Source organism: Miniopterus schreibersii, assembly GCF_964146895.1.
Source record: "Miniopterus schreibersii genome assembly, chromosome: 8".
NCBI classification, from domain to species: domain Eukaryota; kingdom Metazoa; phylum Chordata; class Mammalia; order Chiroptera; family Miniopteridae; genus Miniopterus; species Miniopterus schreibersii.
Window position 1 is genome coordinate 21,570,437 of NC_138109.1, and position 22,788 is coordinate 21,593,224.

Below are 22,788 nucleotides of genomic sequence, written 5' to 3' on the forward strand. Positions count from 1 at the left end.
TATGCAACCCGCCTGTCACTGCCAAGCTGTGCTCCTGGGGCTGGAGGCAGTTTTGGAGCTGCAGCTGTCCAAGGGGTCTGCACAGCTACTTTACTCAGAAGGTGTGGAAACCTTTACTCCAGGCAGGATGTCTCAGATCTGAAGAGGGGTCCAGGACATGGGTAACCTACCCCAAGAAGTTTTCCCTAGAATCTTTGTTCTGTGAGCTAGGAGTTTACATCGGGAAGGACGAAATCTAGAGCGTCCGTAGTGTGTACCTGTGTGTCTAGTCTAGGCCGGGACAAAGGGGCGCAGGCAGTCAGTGAGCACGTTCCTCACTGCCCAGCTCTGGGCTCTGGCAGATCTGCTCCCCTGGGATTCTTTCTGCACTGAGAGTGATTAGCATGGAACTAAACAATCTGGGTTGTTACTTAGCTCGGTCATCTGACACAGACAGTTTATAAAGAAGGACCCTTTGGTCAGTTACAGCATATGGAATAAACGTTACTCATTTCAAGTAATGTCCCCAAACCAGAGATTTCTACCTTTCCCCTCATCTGGTACAGTGTTAGGAAGAGCCTGACATCAAGGAAACACATGATCCAATATGCCTGACCCAGAGCCAGGTTGACTCGACTTCACTCCATTTGCACCACTGCCCAAATGAACCCAAGTGCGGGAAGCGTGTAGTATGTAGCAGGTGCCTAATAAGTCCCAGTCACATGATACGGACCCAGCAGTTCATTCCATATAAGGGGCTGACTTGGAAAGTAATGAGTTCCCCATCCAAAGGTTTAAAGCATGGGCTGAACTATCACAGGGCTGGAATGTTGCAAAGGAAATTTCAATCTTACTGCCAGGCCAAAGAGCAAAAATGGCCCATAGACACGAGTTCACGGTTTTTAAAATTACTTGATAATTTAAAAATTGCCAAAAAATAGATCTGGCAACAGTCAACAAGTTGAGTAGCAACTTTCTTTGGCCCTTAGAGAACCCTCTTCCCATTGACTGTTTCCTACTCAGCACCTTCCCTTTGTTACCTACCTCGTGCCTGGGCAATTTTTGTACCCTAAGTAGAACTACTCTGGGTTGAAGAGACCATGGGGCCTGGAGTCTCCATTAGGGGCCCTGAGACAGTTTCATAGAACCCTAGAATTCCAATACACAGTTTCATTCTTTGCCCTACAAGCCCCCTGATCTTTCCAAAGCCCTACTTGGGGCTTCCTATTAAAAGAAATCCAAACGCATTGCTTTATGAAGTTAGGTTATTCATAGGAAGAGCTTGGGGTGTGAGCAATAGGACATCACCTGAGTGTTGTTCATTCATGACATCAGACATACCTTTTAGCTCAAAGGAACTACTATCCCCATCTCCGCCAACGATAATGACTTCACATGCCAACAAAGAGCTTACCACGCTGTCCTACACCCCTGAAAAACAAAGTAGTCTCAATGTCCACGTGTGCACAAGCCCTGATAAACATCTTCCTTCTCTAATTTTATACAATGACAGTTGTTGACCCATACCTAAAATTCAGCATGACACATGCATGCTGAAGATTTAATAGGAGATCATTCATATGGCGGCAGAAGTGGAAGGAGAGACAAAGAGATCAATCAGAACCCAGGCCTACACTGAGCTCCCACCTAATGAGAGTCTGGAATCCAATTTGTTTGGGCTAAGGTGCCTTCTCTTTGCCCTTCAAAGGATTAGGAATTTTCCCAGCCCTTTATTGTTACCCCCTGCCTCACCTTACCTGTAGAACAAGTCCCTCTTTTCCCCACTCCCCACCAGCTGTAACCCACACTTCTTGCTTTCTACACTTTACTATAATCTTTCCCTTAGTGGATATCAGCATCCATGTAGTTGGCATTTTCTGGTCCTCAGATGATGGATGTGATGGAGGACATAGCATAACCTTGGCACCAAGACACCGGGAAGAGCCCAGCTCCCACCAGCAAATTGGCACATGCTATGTGTCACAATATGCTAAGAGCCATCAGGATGGAATGACAGTGTCCAAGAAGACACTCCTTCAAATCTGATTCAAATATCATGCTGGTAAACCTACTGGGGCCCTGACCACAATGTTCTGTCATCTGTTTCCTAAATGTGTCCCCCACTAGACAGGGATCTTTCATGGAAGGGATAGTCTAATTTGTCTCTACCCAAAGATTTCAGACACACACTGTGGAGAACCCCCTATGGAGGGGTAGAACCCTCCCATTCAAACTGCTTAATGGTGAAACAATTGTCACTGAAAGAGGCACCATATCACAGACAAGTTTTTATTACTTTGTCCTGCATATAGAACCCAATATTATAAAAACATCTCCAACACTAATCAAAGGAATCACCTCCCCAAACAGCCCTTCTCTCCCTGGGTGGGCTCAGACGGGCATACTGGGGGTTGCAGGCCCCCTCCCTCTATCCAGTGAATGAGTTCCATATAAAAATAGATCTGTAGAGGGCTCCCAAAGAGCACATCACACTAGCACCCGTTCAGGGCTGAGGCCTGGGACCCCTCAGGATTCTGGGACCTCACTCCAGTGGAGGGAGATCTACCCTGGACACCGAAGTCCTGCCAACAGGGTCCCCTCTGCAGAACAGCTGGTGGGGGGAGGGGACTTTGACCTTTAGACCTTGACTGATGGAACTGGAGATGGAGATGAGGCTCCCTCCACACAAGACTGTACACTGGTCCCCACACTGTATCCTCTCCAAGCTTCCCGGGGCCAGGGGCTGGGGGTGCACAGTCTGAAGGGCACCTGGCATGGGACCCTCCAGCCCTGTCAAAAGTGGAAGCAACATCTCGGTCTCCCCTAGTAACCCCCAGAGTCACTGAGCTGGGACAGGTGCCCAGTAAACAGAAAGCGGGGTGAGGGGGGTGGGGCCCTAAGGAGAAAAGAGCTGGCAGGGCCAAGCCAAAGGCACTGCTGTGAGGCACCATCCCCCACCACAGGGAGCTCCCCAAAGATGTGCTGCGTCTTTGGGCCTCCAGGTTCCTTCTCCGGCTAGCCCCTCTGCTTGGACTTCTCTTGTCCTAGGCCCTCCATCTTGGCCTGCTGAAAGCCTCACCCACCCTAAGGAAGGAACCCTCCCCCGCCTTTAAAGCCCTGTTGGACTTCCAAGTCAGCCTCTCAGCCAAGAAGCCTCTCCAGACATCTCACCATGTACATGAATTAAGAGTGTCTAGCTGCCCCTCCAGCTCACCAGCCAGACAGGAGGTCTCCCATGGGGCCCTGGGGCCCTGTTTTCAGGCACCCTTGAGTGCTTCTTGGTGCCTGAGCTCATCTCCCCAGCTGGTCTAAGCCCTTCAAGGGCCAACTCTGTCTCTCATTCACCCTTTCCTCCTTCCCACGCCACCCCACCCACCACCCACACAGCCAAACCCAGAGAGGCCTGTCAGGAGTAACCTGGAAAGATAGGCCCATGGGCCTATCCAGACCAAGCCACCTTCCTGACCTACAAAAGCCAGGCCTCACGGCCACCACCGCTTTTAGGGAGCCTCTCTGGATAAGGAACTCTGGAGTCAGCTCAGTGCACCCACTTTGGTCAGAGGCCTGCAGAAGCCCCAGGGAGGAGGTGCTCTGTGGAGGCTGGGTAGTGGCCAGGGAATGGAGCTCCCAATAGAGGCTCACCTCAAAGTACCCCAGGCTGCCACAGGACAGAGGGATAGTGTCACAGGCAGGACCAAGGCCTCTCTCCAGAGCTAACCTCACCCCTGGACAGAATTGAGCAGCCTGGTTCTAACTCAGAGTCTTCACTGGACCTTGGTTTTTCCCACCTATACAGTGTGAGTTGGACCAGCCTGTCAGAGAGAGAGGATCCATCTCTGAGTCTCTTCTTCACCACCCCCCAAGGCTGCACAGCAAAGCCCTGGGGTTCCCCGGGGAGAAAACATCTCCCCTCCTGCTTTTCTTTCCCAGGTGTCCCAGCCAGTGAGTTTATAAAAGGAAGTCAAAGGGAGGCTAGTGGGGCCTCAGGGGAGCACCAGGACTTTGAGTGGCCTAGCCAGGACCCTCACCCTCACCCTGAACTGTCAGCCAAAGGGCAAGGGAAGTAGAAACCAGCTCCTGAGTCTAGGGCCCTCGGGGTCCAGCCCCTGAGCTCAGCACCACCTCTGCTGCCTGGGCCTCAGGACCAATGTCCAGACAGGGCTGAGCCCGAGCACAAGGAGCTGAGGACCCTGCCGCTCCAGGGCCCATCGGAATGGGCTGCCAGGTAGCTATGGTCACTGCCAGGCTGAATGAGAGCCCAGCAGGGACCCGTGCTGCCTGCTGGCTAACTGGTCTGTGGGATAAGGGGGTAGCCCCAGCCCCCAGTGGATGTGGAAGATAAGAGGGCACGAGCCAGATGATTTAAAGCTAGGTCTTCCCTCCCTGCCCAGCCCTACCTCACCGTCTGAGCCCCCGAATTTCCTCCCGCTGTTCTCTCAAGGTCTTCTCCAGGGATCTGACCCTTTTCCCAGGGGGACTGAGTCAGCCAAGGTGTTCAGACTGAGGGAGGAGTAGGCAGTGAAATGGGGAAAGTGGCCCCAGTGGAGGAAGAGAGCTCACTTCTGCACTTGGGGCGCAGCTTGCCAGGTGCTTCTCAGGGCTGGAGTCTGCAGCCCCACTGGGGTGCTTGCCTAGAAGAGCGGGGGCTGCTCACACCTGCACCCCCCGGCCCTGCAGCTGGAGTACTCGTGCCCGCAGGGCATTGATCCCGCTGAGGAGGGCCTCCCGGTGCTCCACCGACGAGATGCCCAAGCTCACCAGGTCTCTGTGAAGAAGGACTGGTCAGACCAGCCAGCTCCGTCCCACCTTCTGCTCTCCCTCCCTCCGCCTGGACAGGGACCGCCCAGAATCAGGACAGGCTGGGCCTCCTGTAGGGGCTGGGCAGGGCCCCTGGGTTCCTCGGACTCACTGGGCAGTCATGGCGGCCACGGCCTCCAGGCTCCCGTAGCCGGCTGCAGTGAAGCTGTCCTTGTAGCGGCCCAGGTCCAGGGCCTCCAGCCATGCGCCCACGGAGCCAAAGGTGGGGAAGGTGGAAAAGGCACGGTCTGCCAGAGGCGTGGGCGGCCTGGGGGCAGAGGAGCAGTGGTGGAGCAGCAGCAGGGATCTGGTGCCCAGCCCTGCTCACTCTCCTGAGGACAGGCCAGCTGTGCAAGGACATGAGAAGAACAGGTGACCAGGCCCCAGGACGGACCTGGTTCACCCCAGGTGCCACACATTCTCAGAGCAGGGGAGTGTCCAACATACTCAGGCGGGTGGAGAGTTGCACCTGAGCCAGCCGAAGGTGCGGGAGTATCTGGAGCAGTTTGGGGGTAGGAGAGTTTGGGAGGGAACTCATACTAACTTCACTTATTTTACTACAAACGAGTCAGGACTATTAGCACATATATTTATCCAATGGTCACTGTACCTGGGATATGTGAGCAAAATCCAGGACAAGCAAAAGTGACTAAAATGGATGAAAGGCTACATGTGCCCGAGGCACCTGGGAGTAAGATCTGGGACGGCTGGGTGAGCAGCCAGACCCGAGCAGGCGGGGTAGGAGAGGTGGGCAGCTGTACTGGGGACCCGTGGGACAGGTAAGAGGTCGGCTGCATCTGCTGTGGTTGGGGATAGGTGGAAATATACCTGGGACAGGTGGTCGTAGCACACTTCGGGGGTTCTGGGTCCTGCACCATCTTGCTGAGGATGCTGTGGATCTGGGAGAACCTGGGCCGCTCACCTGGGTCCTTCTGCCAGCAGTCAAGCATCAGTCGGTGCAGCGGGGAAGGGCAGTTCCTGGGGGGCGGCAGCCGGAAGCCATCCTCCACAGCCTTGATCACCTGAGCCATGGGGTTGGGGGGAGCAGAGGGAGACTTTACAGCCCCACATCCCCCCACACACACCATCCCAAGGGAGGCTCAAGTGATGCCCAGGCAGGGCTAGAAGCAAATGAACAGTGAAAAGGAACCTGGGGCTAGAAAGTCAAGGGTCAGGAAATTGGGACCTGAGGTCAGAGGGCAAGAAGATCAGAAGGCAAGGAGCTGGAGCCACAGGTCACTCACGTCTTGGCCAGACATATCCCAGTAGGGCCGCTCCCCAAACGCCATCACCTCCCACATGACAACACCGAAGCTCCACACATCACTGGCAGAACTGAAGTGGCCAAACTGCAGCGTCTCGGGGGCGGCCCACAGCGCTGGGCTCCGGCCACTCTGCGGGCAGGTGGGCAGGTCAGGGGCAGGAAGGGACACAGGGCTTCCCCATCCCGCAGGGGCCCAGATGCAGCCCCACCTGTCATCCTCCCAGCTGCACACCTGGGGAAAGCATACAAGCTGATCACAGGGTGATGTCCACACTGGCATTTATTCAGGGCCAGCTGGGTGGAGGCGGGGTAGGGGAGTGGCCTTGACACAGCAGGGAAGAGGGTGGAAGTGGGGAGACAGGGACTCCAGGGCAGTCTGAGGGGAAACAGAGGAGCAGGCTTGCCTGGGGGAAAGGACTCCTCACCATGGTGGTGTAGACAGCCTCTGCTCGGTCCCGAGGTCCGCGCCCAAAGCCAGAAATCTTGCAGACAAGGCCACTGCTGACCAGAACGCGGCGGGCGGCCAGGCCCCGGTGAACGTAGCCCATCTCCGACAGATACTTCATGGCCGATGCCAGCCCAGGCAGCAGCCCCAGCAGCTGCCCAGCCACCATCTGTCCCTCGTGCCGCTGAGGGAGAGGAGGAGACGGAGTCCAGGGCTGCTCACTCAGCTCCCCTGGTGCTGTGCAAGCTCAGGAAAGTCACGTTGCCCTCCCTGGGCTTCAGTTTGCCCTGTGACCCACCAGGTCGGCCTGGCTAGTGCGCACCTTTTCAGGGAATGATGCCAACTCCAACTCCCAACAAAGAGAAAAGTCAGGGACCAAAAATAACATGGTCATTTCTACCCCCCAGGGCCCACACCACTCACCCTGAGGAAGCCGTCCAGGGCCCCGTGGCTCATATACTCAGTGACAATCATCAAGGTGCTTCCTGTGCCAGGGGATGGGGAACACAGACAGGCTAAGTTGTCTGCTCTCTTGTGGACACAGGCTCCCCTATCTGGGCTCTGACCTGGGCAACAATGGCCAGAACCAAAGCCACACTCCCCTAATCCAAGGCCACCCTCCTTCAGGACCCAGGATCCCCTGTGCTGAAGAACAAAAGAGGAGGCATTTGTAGGGGGACAAAGGTCAAGGTCAAGAGCTACAAGTTTGCTAAGAAATATCACCCAAGGTCCAAGAAATCTATCCCACAGAGTGTCACCACTAGTCAGAAAGGTCAGTCAGGGTCAGAGGGGCCACCCTGAGTCAGGGAAGAGAAGCTGAGACCTTTTCTCCATGCTGGGCATTTTAGGGGCTCCCTCCTACAGTTTAGGAAAGGGCCTTGGGGAACAGGAGCACCCCACCTCCCGCCTTGTCATCTCCACCTCCATACTTGTGGAGCACTGGGCCCTACCTCTGGTGACAACACCCTCCAGCCGCACAATATGGCTATGGTCAAACTGACCCAGGGTGAGGGCCTCGGCCAGGAAGCTGAGCCTCTGGGAGTCGGAGCAGCCTTCCCTCAGCGTGTGCACGGCCACGGGGAGCCCCTGGCGGCCAGGGAGCTGCAGGCAGCCACAGCACAGCTCCCCAAACCGCCCTGTGGGGAAAGAGCACCTCAGACACCCCCCTGGAGGCCACTCCCTTGGCCAACCCAGGCAGGGTGAGCTGAGGAGAGAGCAACTTCTGGATCACAAGCTGTTTCTGGCCTAGGACTCAGAGCTCCTGGGTTCAAATCATAATAAACTGAGTACCAGCTCTGTGACATGGTTTTCATCTCTTTCCCTCTCCTGGCCTCAGTTTTCTTCTGTGTGAAATGGGGATTCTCCCCTGCCTGCCTCAGCGGGAGGTTTTAGAGCCTCAAAGAGAGGACTTTGCATTTGCCAGCACATCAAAGGCTATTAAAGCCCAGTGTGACCCAGGAAGGATGACCATGGCATCCATTCTGCAACACTGCCCCTTTCTGGCGTCTGCCCAGTGAGTCTGGCGACAGTATCAGAGCTTAGTGTCTGGCTCTTGATCAAAGTGGCTGCCTTCTCTAAGCACAGGGCCAAGGGTTTGTAGACACAAAGAAAGCAAGCCAGGAGGCTGACCGTTAGGGGGCAAACACCCACCATGAGCCAGACCTTGCGCTGAGCCTGTGAAGTCCCCATATCAGCTCTGTCGGAGGCAGATATCATGCCCATTTTACAGATGAGAAACTGAGGCTCAGAGCAGAAGAGGGACGTGCCCCTGAGATCACACAGCTGGTTAGTGATAGAGCTGGGAATAAAGCTCAAGTACGTTTGGTGCCCAAGTTTGTAAGGGCCCCTGCCCACTGCCCCAAAAAGGCCTGGGACTAAACTTCTGCCAGTGGCAGTCTGCACAGGCCACTCTGAAAGGGCCTGAATGGAGAGATCACAGTGACCCTGGGGATGGGGAGAAGGTAGGAAAGAAGGGTCACAGACTCCTCTATCACCCCTTACCCTGGAACCTGGTAAGGGAGGTGGGGCTTCCTGGGCAGAGTGGGGACTGGGGTGAAGGCAGAACTTCTAGAAACGGGGGCAGGACTTGGGGTGGAGGGGGGCTTACAGAATCAAAGTGGGGTGGAGCGGTGATGGGACTTCTAGAGTGGGTGGGGCTGGGGCAGAGGCGGGGCTCCCCAAGGACAAGGCTTCCTGGATGCCCAGCTTGCCTGCTCCAAGGCTCTTCTCCACTGTGACACTTTTTGCATCCAGCTCCTTGGCAAACAGGTGAACAGCCTGCAGTGGGTCCCCACAGCTCTGGGGGTCCACGAACGTGCGGCGTGTCGGGACTTTGACTGGGAACACAGACAGACAGAGAAGAGAGAGATGATCCTGAGGAAAGGGGCTTCTGTGGCTGGAGGGGTGGGGCTGTGCAATGGCAGGGGGAAGAGGGAGAAGGGGTGAGGCAGGAGGGCACCCGCCCCACCCAGAGCCAGGCCCAGACAACTCACAGTGGAAATACAGCTCCTCCTCATCGTGGGCATCCTGACCTCCTTTGCCATAGCTGCAGGGCCTGGGGGTGCAGTCATTCCTTGAGCCAGGATGCCTCAGCCCTCCCCAGCCCAGGCCACCCAGCGTGGCACCTCTTTGTCCCTTCCAAAGGAAAAAGTTCCTCCAGGGGAGGGACCATCTTGTTCTGCTGGTTTGAAAGTTCCTCCTCATGGCACACAGGTAGCCCTGGAGCCACACCCACACCCTGACCCACATCAGCATTCCTAATTATTTTCACTTTGAGACACAATACACATTTTTGCCACTCCAGAGGCGCTCAAATCTACACCCGACTTTAAGCTCAAGCTGCCCCCCTGGCTACAGGTGACTAGAAGACAGGCCCTGCACTCAAGGGCAGCTTCTGCTCTAGCCAGGAAAAGCAACACTGAGAGCTAACCACAGCCACTCACAGGGCCACGCGAAGGAGAAGGCTGTGCACTGGGGAACACTTAATGAATGGAAATGACCCCTTCCGGGGCCATCAGGATGGCTTCCCGAGACAGAGGCAGCTGTGGACCAGAGGACTGCATCACAATCAACAAAGCCACAGGCTGGCTGGCATTTGGGGCCCCCTGAGGCTGGGCCTTGCTGGCCCAGATAAAGACTTTGACTTTTATTCCAGATTGGAGGAGAGCCCCTAGGGAATTCTGAGCAGGGGAGTGCTGTGATGCTATTTGCATTTTAGAAAGATCATCCTAGCTGCTGCTGCTGTCCCCGCCAGTGATGGGATGGCGATGGCGGTGGCTCAGGCTATGGGGCGACCATGGAGAGAAAAAGCGAGAGGACTCAAGAGCCATGTAGGTGACAGGGCCACAGGGTTTGGAGACTGCTAGAAGGCAGAAAGGGAGAGGGAACAGGCTTGCCCAGCAGAGTTTATGGTGCTGCCATTTACCAAAAAGGGGAGATGAGAAGTTCATGTATGGACGTTTGAGTTTGCAGGGCCTCTGGGACAAGCACGGAGGACCAGCGAGCAGGGAGTTAGAGATCTGTGCGCGCCTGGGCCTGGAGTTCGGAACAGAGGTCTGCTCTGGAGAGACAAATTCGGGAGCTGTGAGAAGCGGGGCTAGGAACAAGTCTGAGGACCCCCAACATTTACAGATTGGGTAGGGACAGGAGAAGGAAGCCAAGGAGATCACAAAAGAACCGCCAGAGAAGTGGAAGGGAAATAGAGGCAAACTGGGGTGGTGATGTCACAGGAAACAAGGAAAGAGAGAGCGGAGCAGGGAGAGAAGCCAGTCACGGGAAGGCTGAGGAGGACTCAGGGAGGCTGGAGAGAGACGGTCAGGGTCCCATGCCAACGGGACAGGCGGAAAGGCAGCTGTCACAGGGGCGGGCGGTTAACAGCTTGGGCTCTGGGGGCTGACTCGCGGACTGGCTTCGCCGCTCCTCTACTCGGCAGCTGCAGGGCTGGGCGGCTGTTTTCTCTTTAATAAAATCAGGATACAGACAGACCCGCCTGATAGCACTGTTGCAAAGAGCTTACTAAGCACTCAGTAAATGTTAGCTCTTGGGGGGGGGGGGACAGAGGGACCTTAGCAATAGTGCGGGTTCCTGAGACGTGAGAGGGAGCGGGTCCAGGTCCCAGGCAGGACTGGTCCTGGCGAGGGGACAGGCGCCTCCTCGAGAGCAAAGGGAGGGCGAGGCAGGCGTGTTGACAGGCTCGGTGGCGAGAAGGCGGGGGCTGATGATGCAGTTAAAGAGCAGGGACAGCAGAGGTGGCTGAGGGACAGGCTGCAAGGACGGGGAGCCTGAAGGACAAAAGCAGAAGTGGATCAGTGTCTGGGGTGACGGCCAGGTCCTCGTCGGGGTATGGGAGAGGGAGGTAGAGGCGGAACAGAAGAGAAGGTCTTTGCCAATGAGCCGAGAGGCCAGGGGCTGGGACTGGTCACCCAACAGCTACAGGGGTCTCTCAGCATGCCGACAGGACTCCCAAGAATGAGGGGGACATCCAGGAGCGGGGGGTCGAGATGAAGGGAAGGGGGCAAGGCTGAGTGGGTGGAGCGATGGCAGAGAAAACGAGAAGCTTCCACTGGAAGACACCCTCCGGTGGGAAGGGGGATGAGCCAGGATAGACTGAGGAGGGAAAGTGGAAGTGAGGAGACCACTGCACAGAGCAAGCACTGCAGGGACCTGGAGAGGAGAGGATGGTGCTAGACTTGTTAAGGCCGCTAAACTGGGACACGCCTGCTGGAAGTCTGCCCCGTGCCCATCAGCACTAGACCAGCTGATGCTCCCCACTTCACTGCCATTTGATTTTGAGCAGGTTTTGAAACCCACCCCCTGGCGTACTCTGCCTGCCCGGTGCATCTGTGTCGGAGGCACTCCTGGGCGGCGGCTCTGGTCCTGCAAAGTCTTCCCGGGAGATGCTCCTCAATCACCTCTCTCCTCTTTCCTCTTTTTGCCTCCCTGAGCCCCTAAACTCACAGCCAGGACACAATGCTCTTGGCTCCTGTCCATGGCTGCTTTTTCAATAGGTCCAACATATGAACTTTTAGGCTCTATGAGAAAGGAGCTTGCTTACTCTGGTTCTGCCTTCCTGACTCCCCTGGCCCAGGCAGAGCTGGCTCCCAGACCCCGAGGACAGGTCCTTGCCACCTCAGTCACTTTCTGTCAGCGCCAAATGAATGCTCACTGCCCCTCCAGCCCATGGGCAGTTAGTTCCAGGATGCTGAGATGTGCTGAGATGCGGCTCTCTGGCCAGCTCATTTCTCTCCTCTGCTCCCCCAACTCCAGCCCTTTGCATGCAGACTTTCCAACCCCTCAAGTCTGCTGAGCTCAGCCCCACCCTGGTACCTGCCTGCGGAACCGGTGCCATGAGATTTCTGCTGCACGCAAAAGGACTGGAAGCTTCTCTGAGCCAGACTCAAAGCCACATCTTCCCCTCCTCCCACCATTTTTCTCTGCCCACTCTCCTGCAAGCTTCCTTCTGCTGGGGGTTGGGGGTTTCTGGTTTATCAGTTCCCCTCCCTGTCCTCCCCTCTCCCACAAATATACACACAACACAATTTATGCCTTTCTTCCCTTTGCCTGTGTTCAAGGGCCTCAGGACCCCTTGGGAGCAGGGGCTGGGGGCCTCTGGGCGCCTCAGGAGAATCCTAATCACACTGGAGCAGCCACAGCTTGATTCCATCCTCAGTGATGCCTTCTGACATTTAATGAGTTAAGGAGCTAAATCCCCTTCATCCCAGAGCGGCTGAGCTAGCTGCAGTGCTGCCGCAGGAGCCGTGAGTGGGGGAGGGGCGGGACTACTCTAGCCAGGCCTGTATCTATACAGCAGTGTGCTTGCATGTGCAAATCCGCATTTGTGCAAATGCTGATATAGACATAGGTGCCTGTGAGTACAGGGACATGACCCACCGGGGGTCAGACAGACTGGGACCAGCCACCTACCTCCTCCAAATGGCCAGCACGCTCATCACAGAGCCCAGGACAAGGAGGGCTGAGATGGTCACCACAGTGACAACAACTGCAGGGCTCTGGTCCCTGGAGCCTGAGGCAGCTGGGAGGAAGAGCACAGGGTTGAGGCAGGCAGAGGACAGGGCTCCTGGGTGAGTGGCCTCACCCCACAGCAGGATTCCGCAGCACCTTTGCCTCCCAGCAGCAGAGGGATCAAGCTTCCTGTTCTCCCAGGGCAGGGCGCCTCCACTGCAGCCCAGCTCTGGGAGAGAGGAGCAGGGGTCCAGACAGTCAGGCCTGGGAATCCCTTTTTGCCTTTCAGATGGGCAATGAGAGACTTAAGGTAGCTCTGCAGGGGAATGGCCTTTGGTCGGAGCTCCCCAGCCCCAAGCGAGACCATTCACCACCAATAATGATAAAAGTAAACATTTAATGCACACTCTCTCCTTTCAAGATACTATGCCATGTACCTTAACTGAGTGGCCCTGTTTCATCATCACAACCTGCCAGTACTGTACTATTGTCTCCACTTTATAGTTCAGGAAACTGACGCTGAGACAAGTTGTGTAACTTGCTCAAAGTCACACAGCTAATAATTAAGGAACCTAAGATTTGCACTTGATTCCAAAAGCCTCTGCTTTTAATTATTTCACCAAGGGAGAGGTCTGGAGGACCCCAGGCCCTCAGCTCTATCCATCCAACAGTACTAGGCTGGCACTGGGGAGAAAGTGATGAATGAGCCAGAATCCCTGCCCTGGAGGGGTGTACAGACCAGTGGGAAACAAAAACCGAACTGTAGAATAAAAAAAGAAACAGAAATGAGCAGAGCTGAGCAGAGGAATGATCATTCCATCCCAGAGGCTTTGCAGAACATGGCAAAAGTAATGGGATATCACCTCCAAGATTAGGTTACAAGAGACTGTAGCTTCTATCTCAGGCCCCCTCTCGCTCACTCATGGTCTCTAAAAGAATCTAGTTGCTGTGTTATGAGTAGCCCTATGGAGAAGCCCATAAGGCAAGGAACTGCAGGCCTCCATCACAGAGCCAGCAAGAACTCGAGTAGGGCGAGAGTCTCCCCCAGTTAAGCTTTCAGATGACTACAACCCCAGAGGACACCTTGATTACAGTCTTGTGAGAGACTCTGAGTCAAGTGGCACCCAGTTAAGCTGCACCCATATCCCTGACCTACAAAAGACCATGAGACAACCAATAAACCAATTTGTTAAACACAGCAACAGTGCTGAAACATGGTCTTTCATTACGATCCTGATTTGGGGTCACAGCTCACTGGAAAAAATGCTATGCAGATTGAGAGACCAAACCCCCATACCCAGGGCCACAGCAAAGGAAGCTGGGGAGCTGAGCAGTATCCACTAACCAAAAAGCACCAAACGAATGGAAGCCATCAGCCCCTTTCCACTAACAGTCCCAGCTCCTGCCCACACCACACTCACTCCAGCCAAACCCGTGAGCCTTTGTTCAAATGGCTTTCTCTCTTCAAAATGCCTTTCCTGCCCATCTCCACACATTCCAATGTTTCCCAGCCTTCGAGACATGGCTCTAATCTCCTTTTGCCAGCACCTGGCCAAGGTCTGGCACAGACAGGCATTTGAGCAGGAAGTGCTGTCCCCTTTCCCAGAACTCAAATTCCCTCAACATTTTATCTCCACCTCCCTTTGGGCTCAGAGCTCTTCCTATCTTGGATTAGACTCATGTAGCAGGTTGGAAAGAATTATTATCTTGACAGCTGGTGCCAGAATGCCCCTTAGGGGGAACTGCCTTTGTCCAGGAAAATACTTTCATGAGCTGCTTGGGATAGATAAAGGTGAGACCCCGAGGGCTGGGTTAGCACAGGAGAAACAACAAAAGAGGAAGCTAAATGCTCTTCTGTGCATCCTGAAAGGGAATTTGGGGAGTGGGGAGAGGAACCAGGGGAGGGAAGTGAAGAGGGCAGTGGTAGGACAATGCCACAGAGAAGCAGAGCTGTTTGAGCATCAGGATATCTAATGTTCAGCTTTTGTTTTGTTTTGATAACAGCTCTATCGAGAAATTATTCAACGACCATACACTTCATCATTGAGAGTGTACAATTCTCATTTTGCTGTGTGCGTTGCTGCAACGCAACCCCCTTCATGGCCCCCAACCTTCAGCGAAGTCTGTTTCATACTTTAGTGGGGTCAGTGACAGTGTCCCACGTTTGGGTCCATATCACGGCAGAAAGAAAGCAGCAGAAGGGGAACAAGAATTTAGCAGTCAGACCAAGAGGTGACCATGAGACTAAAACTCCTCCCAAGGAAATAGCAGGAATCTTGGGGAGGGCACAGGGTGTTTCCACAAGATATGGGATAGGTCCTGAGAGGCAGGGAGCCACGAGCTGAGACCTGGGGCACAGGTGTTCGTGAACCCCTCCCCTGCGAGCTCCTCCAGCACAGGTACTGCATCTAATTCACGTCACTGAACAGGCATCAGTGGTGGATTCCAAATTCATTAGTTAATTAGGTTGTAATTAAACTGTACTGCAGGTTCCCTTAATTGCACAGATGATAACCCTCCCCCTCCAATTTGTCTCTCTGCCCCATCCCCATACTGGGTTCTCCCTGCCCAGGTCCCCTGGCACAGATCACTTACCCTCCCCTGGGGTCTGTACTTCAATGCTGGGGTTGAAGCTCTGGGTCTCCCAGGAGGGCCCCGGGGAAGACGCTCGGATCTGAAAGACGTAGCGAGTAGCTGGCTTCAGGTTGGTGACGGTGACCGCAGGTGCCCCTGTCTTCACTGTGGAGTAAGTCTGCTCACTCTGACCCTGGGGAGGAACCAACAAGTGAGGCCTGGACCCAGGACAGACCCACGCCCCTGGGAAAATGATGCGGGGAAAGGAGGAGGGAGGCAGGAGAGTACCCTTAGGCGGCAGAACCTGACTCCAACCATCTTGGGAGATTCCAGAGGTTTCTCCCAAAGGATCCCCAAACCCTTCCTCCACCACTAGTTCCCACCCCACATTCTCCAAGAGAAACTAGAGAGAAGGTGCTTGCTCTTCCTCCTCAGGGGCGATAGGGTGACAGACACCAGGGCCTGGCAGTCCAGGGGGTGAGCTGGGCCTGATGCCTCCAAGGAAAGAAGAAGATGAGCCCTGACACCTGTCTGGTCCTTGTCGGCTCACAAAGCTTTTTCCTCCCCTTGTCATCTCATTTTCACAACTGTCCTGCAAGGCACAGGATGGGAGGTATCATTTTTTTGTTTGTTTTGTTTCACAGAAATTGAACTCAGAGGGGTCAAGAGGCTCACCCAAGAGCCCCCCTGGGGAGCGGGAAGTGACAGGTATCACTGAATGAGGCGCCACTCACTGCCAGCTGCTGTGCTAGACCCTTTAGAAGCCCCTCTTCCTCTCCTTACCCTTGACCCTCACAGAAGTAAACAGGCATCTGTGTACTACAATCTTATTAAGGTAATGGAAAGACACAGGTTTCAGGGGGTAAAAGTTCCACAAGGACGGCTGGGTTGGTGGATGCCTCATCACACACTGGCACAATGCCCCTAAGGCAGCAGGATCTCAGAGAATGGCCTCCTGGGGCTTTGACCTGGTTGGTAACTAACTGTGATGGTGTTTAGAGCCCAGACTGCTTATCATGGAGGGAGTGGAACTGGGATCTACTTAAGCAAAGCTGCATGGACCAGCAGGACCACTGTGTATTTTTACTTTTTTTTTTTTTAATGATGTTGCATATCCTTTATATCAGTAAAATTATAATAATTCACACATTCACTGTTCTGGAGAGCTGGTTGTTAGACACCAGCACACCGCGAGCCCTAGCAGACCACCTGACCTAGCAATGCTAAGACAGTCATGCAGTTTTGCAAAATTGAAACAATATAATGCCTCCGCGTTATTTTTCTAAAAAGGGTTGCAAATTGTACGTGTATGATCCAGGCACACAAAATCTGGATCAGCCCCCAGAGAAAACTCTGTCAGCTATAAACATCGGGCAAAAGCGGTGCAAATGGAGATGACCGCTAGTGATGAACAGAGAGGCTTGAGGGAAAGAGGCAGAGCGGGGCGTCCACGCGTGGAGGGGACAGGAAGGAGCTCCAGCCTGGCAGGCCACTCGGGGCCGGTGGGTATGTTGAGAAAGAAAGGAACAAGGGCTTCTGCTGGGAGGCGACTGTAAAGAGGAGGAAGCAGATGGGCGAGGGCGTCGGGGAACGCGGCGCCGGGTCCCTCCCAGGCCCGGTCACCTTCTCGTAGTAGCGGATCTCGTACTCCGTGCCGTTGGCCCCCGCGGCTCCAGCGGGGAGGGGCTCCCGCCACGACAGGGACACACTCTGGGGCTCCACTCGGTCCCTGCGAATCTCATCTTCCTCCCAGGGCCCTGGAAGTAAGTAATGTGGGATCTTCGACAGGATCCGACTGCAGGGCAAGGCGGGGGGGGGGGGGGGGGGGGGCAGGGAAGGCTGAGGGGCGGGGCCTGAGGGCTGTGGGAGGGGCGATCGGCTCCTGAGGGGCGGGGCCTGAGGGCTGTGGGAGGGGCGATCGGCTCCCGAGGGGCGGGGCCTGAGGGGTAGAGTCTGAGAGGCCAAGAGGAGGCAGGGCCCCCTCACCCCACACGCAGCTCTACTTCAGGGGCTCCTGCTGCTTGCCCACCCCCTACACTCCAGCTCCCCTCATGGTAGCTCGCTCTGTCCCCCAGGATCTTTCTACTTTTTCTGTGGTTTAGAGACATTACAGAGTATAAGGGGGAGGAAGACCAGCTACTTAACTATTCTCATGATCTGGTCAAGAGGCAATATACTCAACACATTAGAAATAAAAAGAAACTACTTCGACATAATAAAAACCACATATGAAAAGACCATAGCCGGCATCTTACTCAACAGTGAAAAGTTGAAACTTTTCCCTCTAAGGTCAGGAACAAGACAAGGATGTCCACTCTTGCCACTTTAATTCAACATAGTATTAGAAGTCCTGGCCAGAGCAATTAGGCAACAAGAAGAAATAAAGGAAATCCAGATTGGAAAGGTAGAAGTAAAATTATCTCTGTCCACAGGTGACATGATCTTATATATAGAAAGCCGTAGATTCAAAACACACACACACACACACACAAAACAACCTGTTAGAACTAATAAACAAATATGGCAAAGTTGTAGGATACAAAATCAATACACACACACACAAATCAGTTGCGTTTCTGTACACTAACAATGAACAGTCTGAAAAAGAAATTAAGGAAACTTCATTTACAATAACATCAAAAATAATAAAATAAACTTAATGTCAATGGACAGCATAAAAACAACAAAACAAAGCACGGGGACTAATGCCTGAACTAAGGCAGGGACCACCAGGTTACCGGAGAAAAATCATGACTTTGGGTCAGTGCGTCCAGCCAAGGGGCTCCCAAGAGCGGACGCTGGAAAGGCAGCTGGGTAAGTGGTTCCAGGGCTCACAAAAGGTGTCTGGGAGGAAGAAGGAAATCCAAGAGCCATCAGAAAGTGATTGGATGAAACTGCCCAGAAAGAGACGAGGAAAAGCTTTTAGGAAATAAACCCAAGAAACAACAACATTTAGGAGGCAGGCAAAGGGAAAGGATTGAATAGGAGGAGCCAGAGAGGTAGGAGGAAAGACCAAGAGCCAACCAGGCCACAGAAGCCCTGGAAGGAGAACATTTAAGAAGCGTCTCTCCTGACACTTTGGGCTATTAGCTATGGGCCCAGGAGCACGAGCCCCAGGTTCCTCATGTGTAGAATGGAGGCAGTGATGAGACTTCACAGGCTTGCTGTGAGAATGTTACGAATGAATTATGAAGAGCGTAAGCACAACACTGACACAGAGCGAGCGCTCGATACAAGTTTTCCAACAAGAGGGGCCAGCGGTCAACAGTGTCACATGCTGAGGAGAGTCAGGGGTAGGATGCTGATCCCAAGTGCCCTCTGGCTTTAATAATATGAAGGTTCCTAGTGATTTCGGGGGCATTAAAGGGAAGTTGATGCCTGGTGGTGACGGGCCCAGAAAGTGGAGGCAGGGCATATGTAGCTCACTGTTTGAAAAGTGTGTTAATGTGCCTTCCAATTTTAAATGGTATCCATCTAGCAGCCCCACCTCCAGTTTCTCTCAAATTTCAGTTAAAACAGGGATACAGAAAGAGTTGAAAACCCAGAACAGCACCATAAACGAGTCTCGACAGCTGACTGCCAGAATGGGGGAGGGAAGGGGAAGTGGAGTGGCGTATTTCTATCTGTGATAAAGCCAGTGGAACTAGATTGAAAAGTGCAATTGTAGTGAACCCCAGGCTAAGCTGCCCACAGAGTGACATTGCCTCCCAGCCTAAAAATAATTTGAAAGGTCCTGTATCCTTCCTCCCATTGTCTGACCCCTTAAAAAATATCAAGGTCTTTGTCAACTGGACAATGCATGGCCATCACTCGACTGCACAGCTACTTTTGAGGAAAGGTGCTGTTCCTAATCCCCATGGAGTGCCTCTCAGCCTAAATCCACCTGGAGATGGCAGCTCCCGGAAAAGCTGTGGCACAAAGGGGAGTGAAGTGATGGAGCAGCCTAGGAGGTGGCACAATCTCTTGCAGATACAGGCAGACGGCACAGATAGAAAGGAGCTAGGCATGTCATTTTTTTAAAACTATATTTGTTGAAAGCATCAGATGGCCAGGATATAGAGGTAAGAGACTGTTCCATTTCAGCCCCATAGAGATACATTAGATGGCAGCTTGATAAATCCCTAGAATGGAGCTAAAAACTGAGCCCAAGCACCTGCTCTCCCGCTGCAGATGTCTGCAGATGTGTGATGAGATTCATCCAGCATCAAGGGGGGGGCCAGGAGTACAGCAGACACTGTGGGAAACCTGTTCAACAGCCACGGCCCCCTCCCCTGATGGCTGAGCACAATTTTTGATTTAGGATCTATTGTCTCCTCCCAGATGACTCAGGTTAATTCTGATTGTTCTAAGACATCTGTGTGCACGAATTCCCATTTCCAATGATTGCTTTAGGGCTGGGCTTGCAATCCAGTTCTGGCCAACAAAAGGAGAAATCAGCTAAGAGGAGGAGGGATTCTGGAAAAGGTTTCTTGCTCTTAAAAAGATAACTACAAGGAAGGAGCAGTTCATTTTCTGCTCTGGATGGTAAGGATGCAATGTCTGGAGCCAATTTACCACCATGACGGATCCGGCCTTTGTGATAAGGATGGCAGAGTGGAAAGATGGAAAGCACTGGGGTCCTTGAGGACACTGCTGAGCTGCGGAGTTAACCAGGCTCTAACTCTACTCTTTTAGGTAAACTAAGAAATCATTCCCGTCAACGTCAGTTGGATTGAGGTTGTTACTTGCAGCTGAAAGCCTCACAACCAGAGAACAATTGACACATCTTGGGTTTTGTTTTTGTTCCAAACACCAGCTATTTAATTGTTCAGGAAGTAGTAAACAGAAAACACCAAGAAACTGGGCATATGAAAAATATTTCTGAATAAGCAAACAGAAATATTATTCTGAAGACTCAGGAGGGGCAGATCTTTAAGAATGATTTAGTATGATAGATAAGGAGGGAGTAAGGAGACTGGCATCTTCAAGAAGGTCAAAGAAAACAGATGCCACAAAACCGGAGCAGGCCGTGAGGAGAGAACAGGTGGAGAAGAAAAAGAAACCAGATGAGGTGAGAGGAAAGTGGCGATGATGGGAAAGGTTTGCTAAAAGTGCATTAGCAGAAAAAGTAAAAGTAAAAGTAAATAAAAGCGCATTAGCAAAATTAAAATATTTAAAAGAAAATTTATTACAAATATAAGGGATTTTAAGCAGAATGGGAAACTTAAACCTCTCAGTCTTTGGAAGAGCAAGTACACAATGAAAAGAAAATAGACTTGGACAAAAAGTTATATATAGAGAGAGACAGACAGACAGATAGAGAGGGAAAGAGAGAGAGAGAGAACACTACATAATAAAAACACTGCACATTGTTTTTCACCAAAAAACTACTAGAACTGTTCAATTAATCCAGCAAAGTATCAGGATACAAAATAAATATTCAGAAATAAGCTGTATTTTTATACACCAACAATGAACTATCGAAAAGAGAAAAAAAAAAAAACAATCCTATGTACAATTGCATCAAAAAATAAAATACCTAGAAATAAATTTAACCAAGGAGGTAAAAGTCCTGTACTTGGAAAATTATAAGACACTGAAGAAAGAAATTTTAAAAGATACAAATAAGTGGAAGCATATACTGTGCTCAAGGATAGGAAGAATTGACATCATTAAAATGTCCATACTACCCAAAGCAATCTATAGATTCAACACAATCCCTATCAAAGTATTAAAAATGGTGTTTTTCACAAAACTAGAACAAACAGTCCATAAATGTATAAGGAACCACAAAAGACCTCGAATAGCCACAAAGTTCACAAAGAATTCATATTACTCAACACACAAAAAACAATCCAATTAAAAGATGGGCAGAGGGCGGGTGGGTGGAGGGGGAGAGAGTAACCAAAGAATTTATATGCATATATGCACAACCCAAGGACACGGACAATGGTGGGGAGAGGGACTGGGGAGGGGGGAGGGGGGGAATGGGCCATTGGGGAGATAAAGGTATATTTGTAATATTTTAAACAAAAAATAAATTAATTAAAAAAAAAAGATGGGCAGAGGACCTGACCAGACACTTCTCCAAAGAGGACACACAGATGAGCTATAGACATATGCAAAGATGCTAAACATCACTAATCATCAGAGAGATGCAAATTAAAACCACAATGACATATCACCTCACACCTGTCAGAATGATTATCATCAATAAATACACAAACAAGTGTTGGAGTAGAGCGTTGGTGGGAATGCAGATTGGTGCAGCTACTATGGGAAACAGTATGGGGGTTCCTCAGAAATTAAAAATGGAACTGCCTTATGATATACCCTTCTGGGTATATATCCAAAAAAATCCAAAACACTAATTTGAAAAGATATATGTTCACTGCAGCATTATGTACGGTAGCCAAGATATGGAAGCAACCCGAGTGCCCATCAATAGACAAGTGGTACAAGAGCTGTGATACATACATACAATGGGATATTACTCGGCCATAAAAAAAAGAATGAAATCTTACCATTGGCAACAGCATGGCTGGACCTAGACGGTATTATACTAAGTGAGATAAGTCAGACAGAGAAAGACAAATAACATATGATTTCACTTACATGCAACATCTAAAGACCAAATAAACGAACAAGCGAAACAGACCATAGACTCAGAAAACAAACTGATGGTTGCCGGAGGGAAGAGGGGTTAGGGGTCTGGGTGAAAAGGTGACAGGATTAAGAAGTACAAATTGGGCCCTGGCCAGCGTGGCTCAGCTGGTTGGAGCATCCTCCCGTACACCAAAAGGTTTCGGGTCAGATTCCCGGTCAGGGCACAGACCTAGGTTGCAGGTCTGATCCCCCTTGAGAAGGCAACTGAGCAGTGTTCTCTCTTGCATTGATGTTTCTCTCTCTCCCTCTCTCTCTATTTATCTCTCTTTCTCTCTCTCTTTCCCCTCTCCCTCCCTTCCCCTCTCTCTCTAAAAAAAGGAAGTACAAATTAGTAGTAAAAATAGTCATGGGGATGTAAAGTACAGCATAGGGAATATAGTCAATGACATTGTAATAACTATGCATGGTGCCAGGTGGGTACTTTAAAGATGGAGAATATCATCCAACTCCCCCCTGCAAAAGGTGCAGGTCCCAGAGAATTACCCAGGCAGTTTTGCATGCCTTCAAATAGTGTATAATTGTGCTATTTAAGTTGTTCCAGAGGAGAAAAAAACAAGAGATGCTTTCTGATGCCTTTTCCAAAGCCATAATTAGCACGGTGCCAAAACGTGACAAAGAACACAGTAAAAAACACTATACAAATCTCTCTTATAAATGTAGATGGAGAAAAATATTAAAATTCAAGCCAATTAACTCAGCAAAATATTAAAAGAATAATGCACTCATATCTAGTAGGGTATCATCTAAGAATGCAGAGTCCACACTGAAAAAAAAACCATTAGCCCTGTCCCTGTGGCTCAGCAGTGAGCATCTACCAGTGATCCAGGAGATCGCTGTTTGATTCCCAGCCAGTGGGGGGCGTGCAGGAGGCAGCCGATCTACCGATGGCCCTCTCATCATTGATGTTGCTCTCTCTCTCTCTCCCTCTCCCTTCCTCTCTCTGAAATCAATAGACATATTTTCTTAAAAAAGGAAAAGAAAAGAAAAAAAAACCATTAATAGAATTCATCACACCAATAGGTCAAAAGAGAAGAAAACATGTGGCCATCTTGAAAGATGCTTAAGAGGCATTTTATAAAATTAGCATCCATTCCTTATTTTTACAAAAAGTTCACTAAGAAGT

At 51.7% G+C, this 22,788-nt stretch overlaps 1 protein-coding gene across 1 annotated transcript in view; it reads right to left on the reverse strand.

Moving 5' to 3' along the window:
• Positions 1-2,255: 2,255 nt before the first annotated feature.
• Positions 2,256-22,788, reverse strand: part of EPHA10 (EPH receptor A10) — a gene marked incomplete at its 5' end in the record, with an annotated part of 33,355 nt that continues 12,822 nt past the window's right edge. The window contains 12 exons of the mRNA XM_081144902.1: positions 2,256-4,744; positions 4,889-5,044; positions 5,605-5,798; positions 6,021-6,170; positions 6,466-6,669; positions 6,909-6,970; positions 7,436-7,621; positions 8,696-8,821; positions 8,978-9,039; positions 12,408-12,516; positions 15,042-15,213; positions 16,644-16,777. Coding sequence (XP_081001028.1) covers positions 4,630-4,744; positions 4,889-5,044; positions 5,605-5,798; positions 6,021-6,170; positions 6,466-6,669; positions 6,909-6,970; positions 7,436-7,621; positions 8,696-8,821; positions 8,978-9,039; positions 12,408-12,516; positions 15,042-15,213; positions 16,644-16,777 — 1,670 coding nt within the window. The 3' untranslated portion in view covers positions 2,256-4,629. The remainder of the gene's footprint in view (positions 4,745-4,888; positions 5,045-5,604; positions 5,799-6,020; positions 6,171-6,465; positions 6,670-6,908; positions 6,971-7,435; positions 7,622-8,695; positions 8,822-8,977; positions 9,040-12,407; positions 12,517-15,041; positions 15,214-16,643; positions 16,778-22,788) is intronic.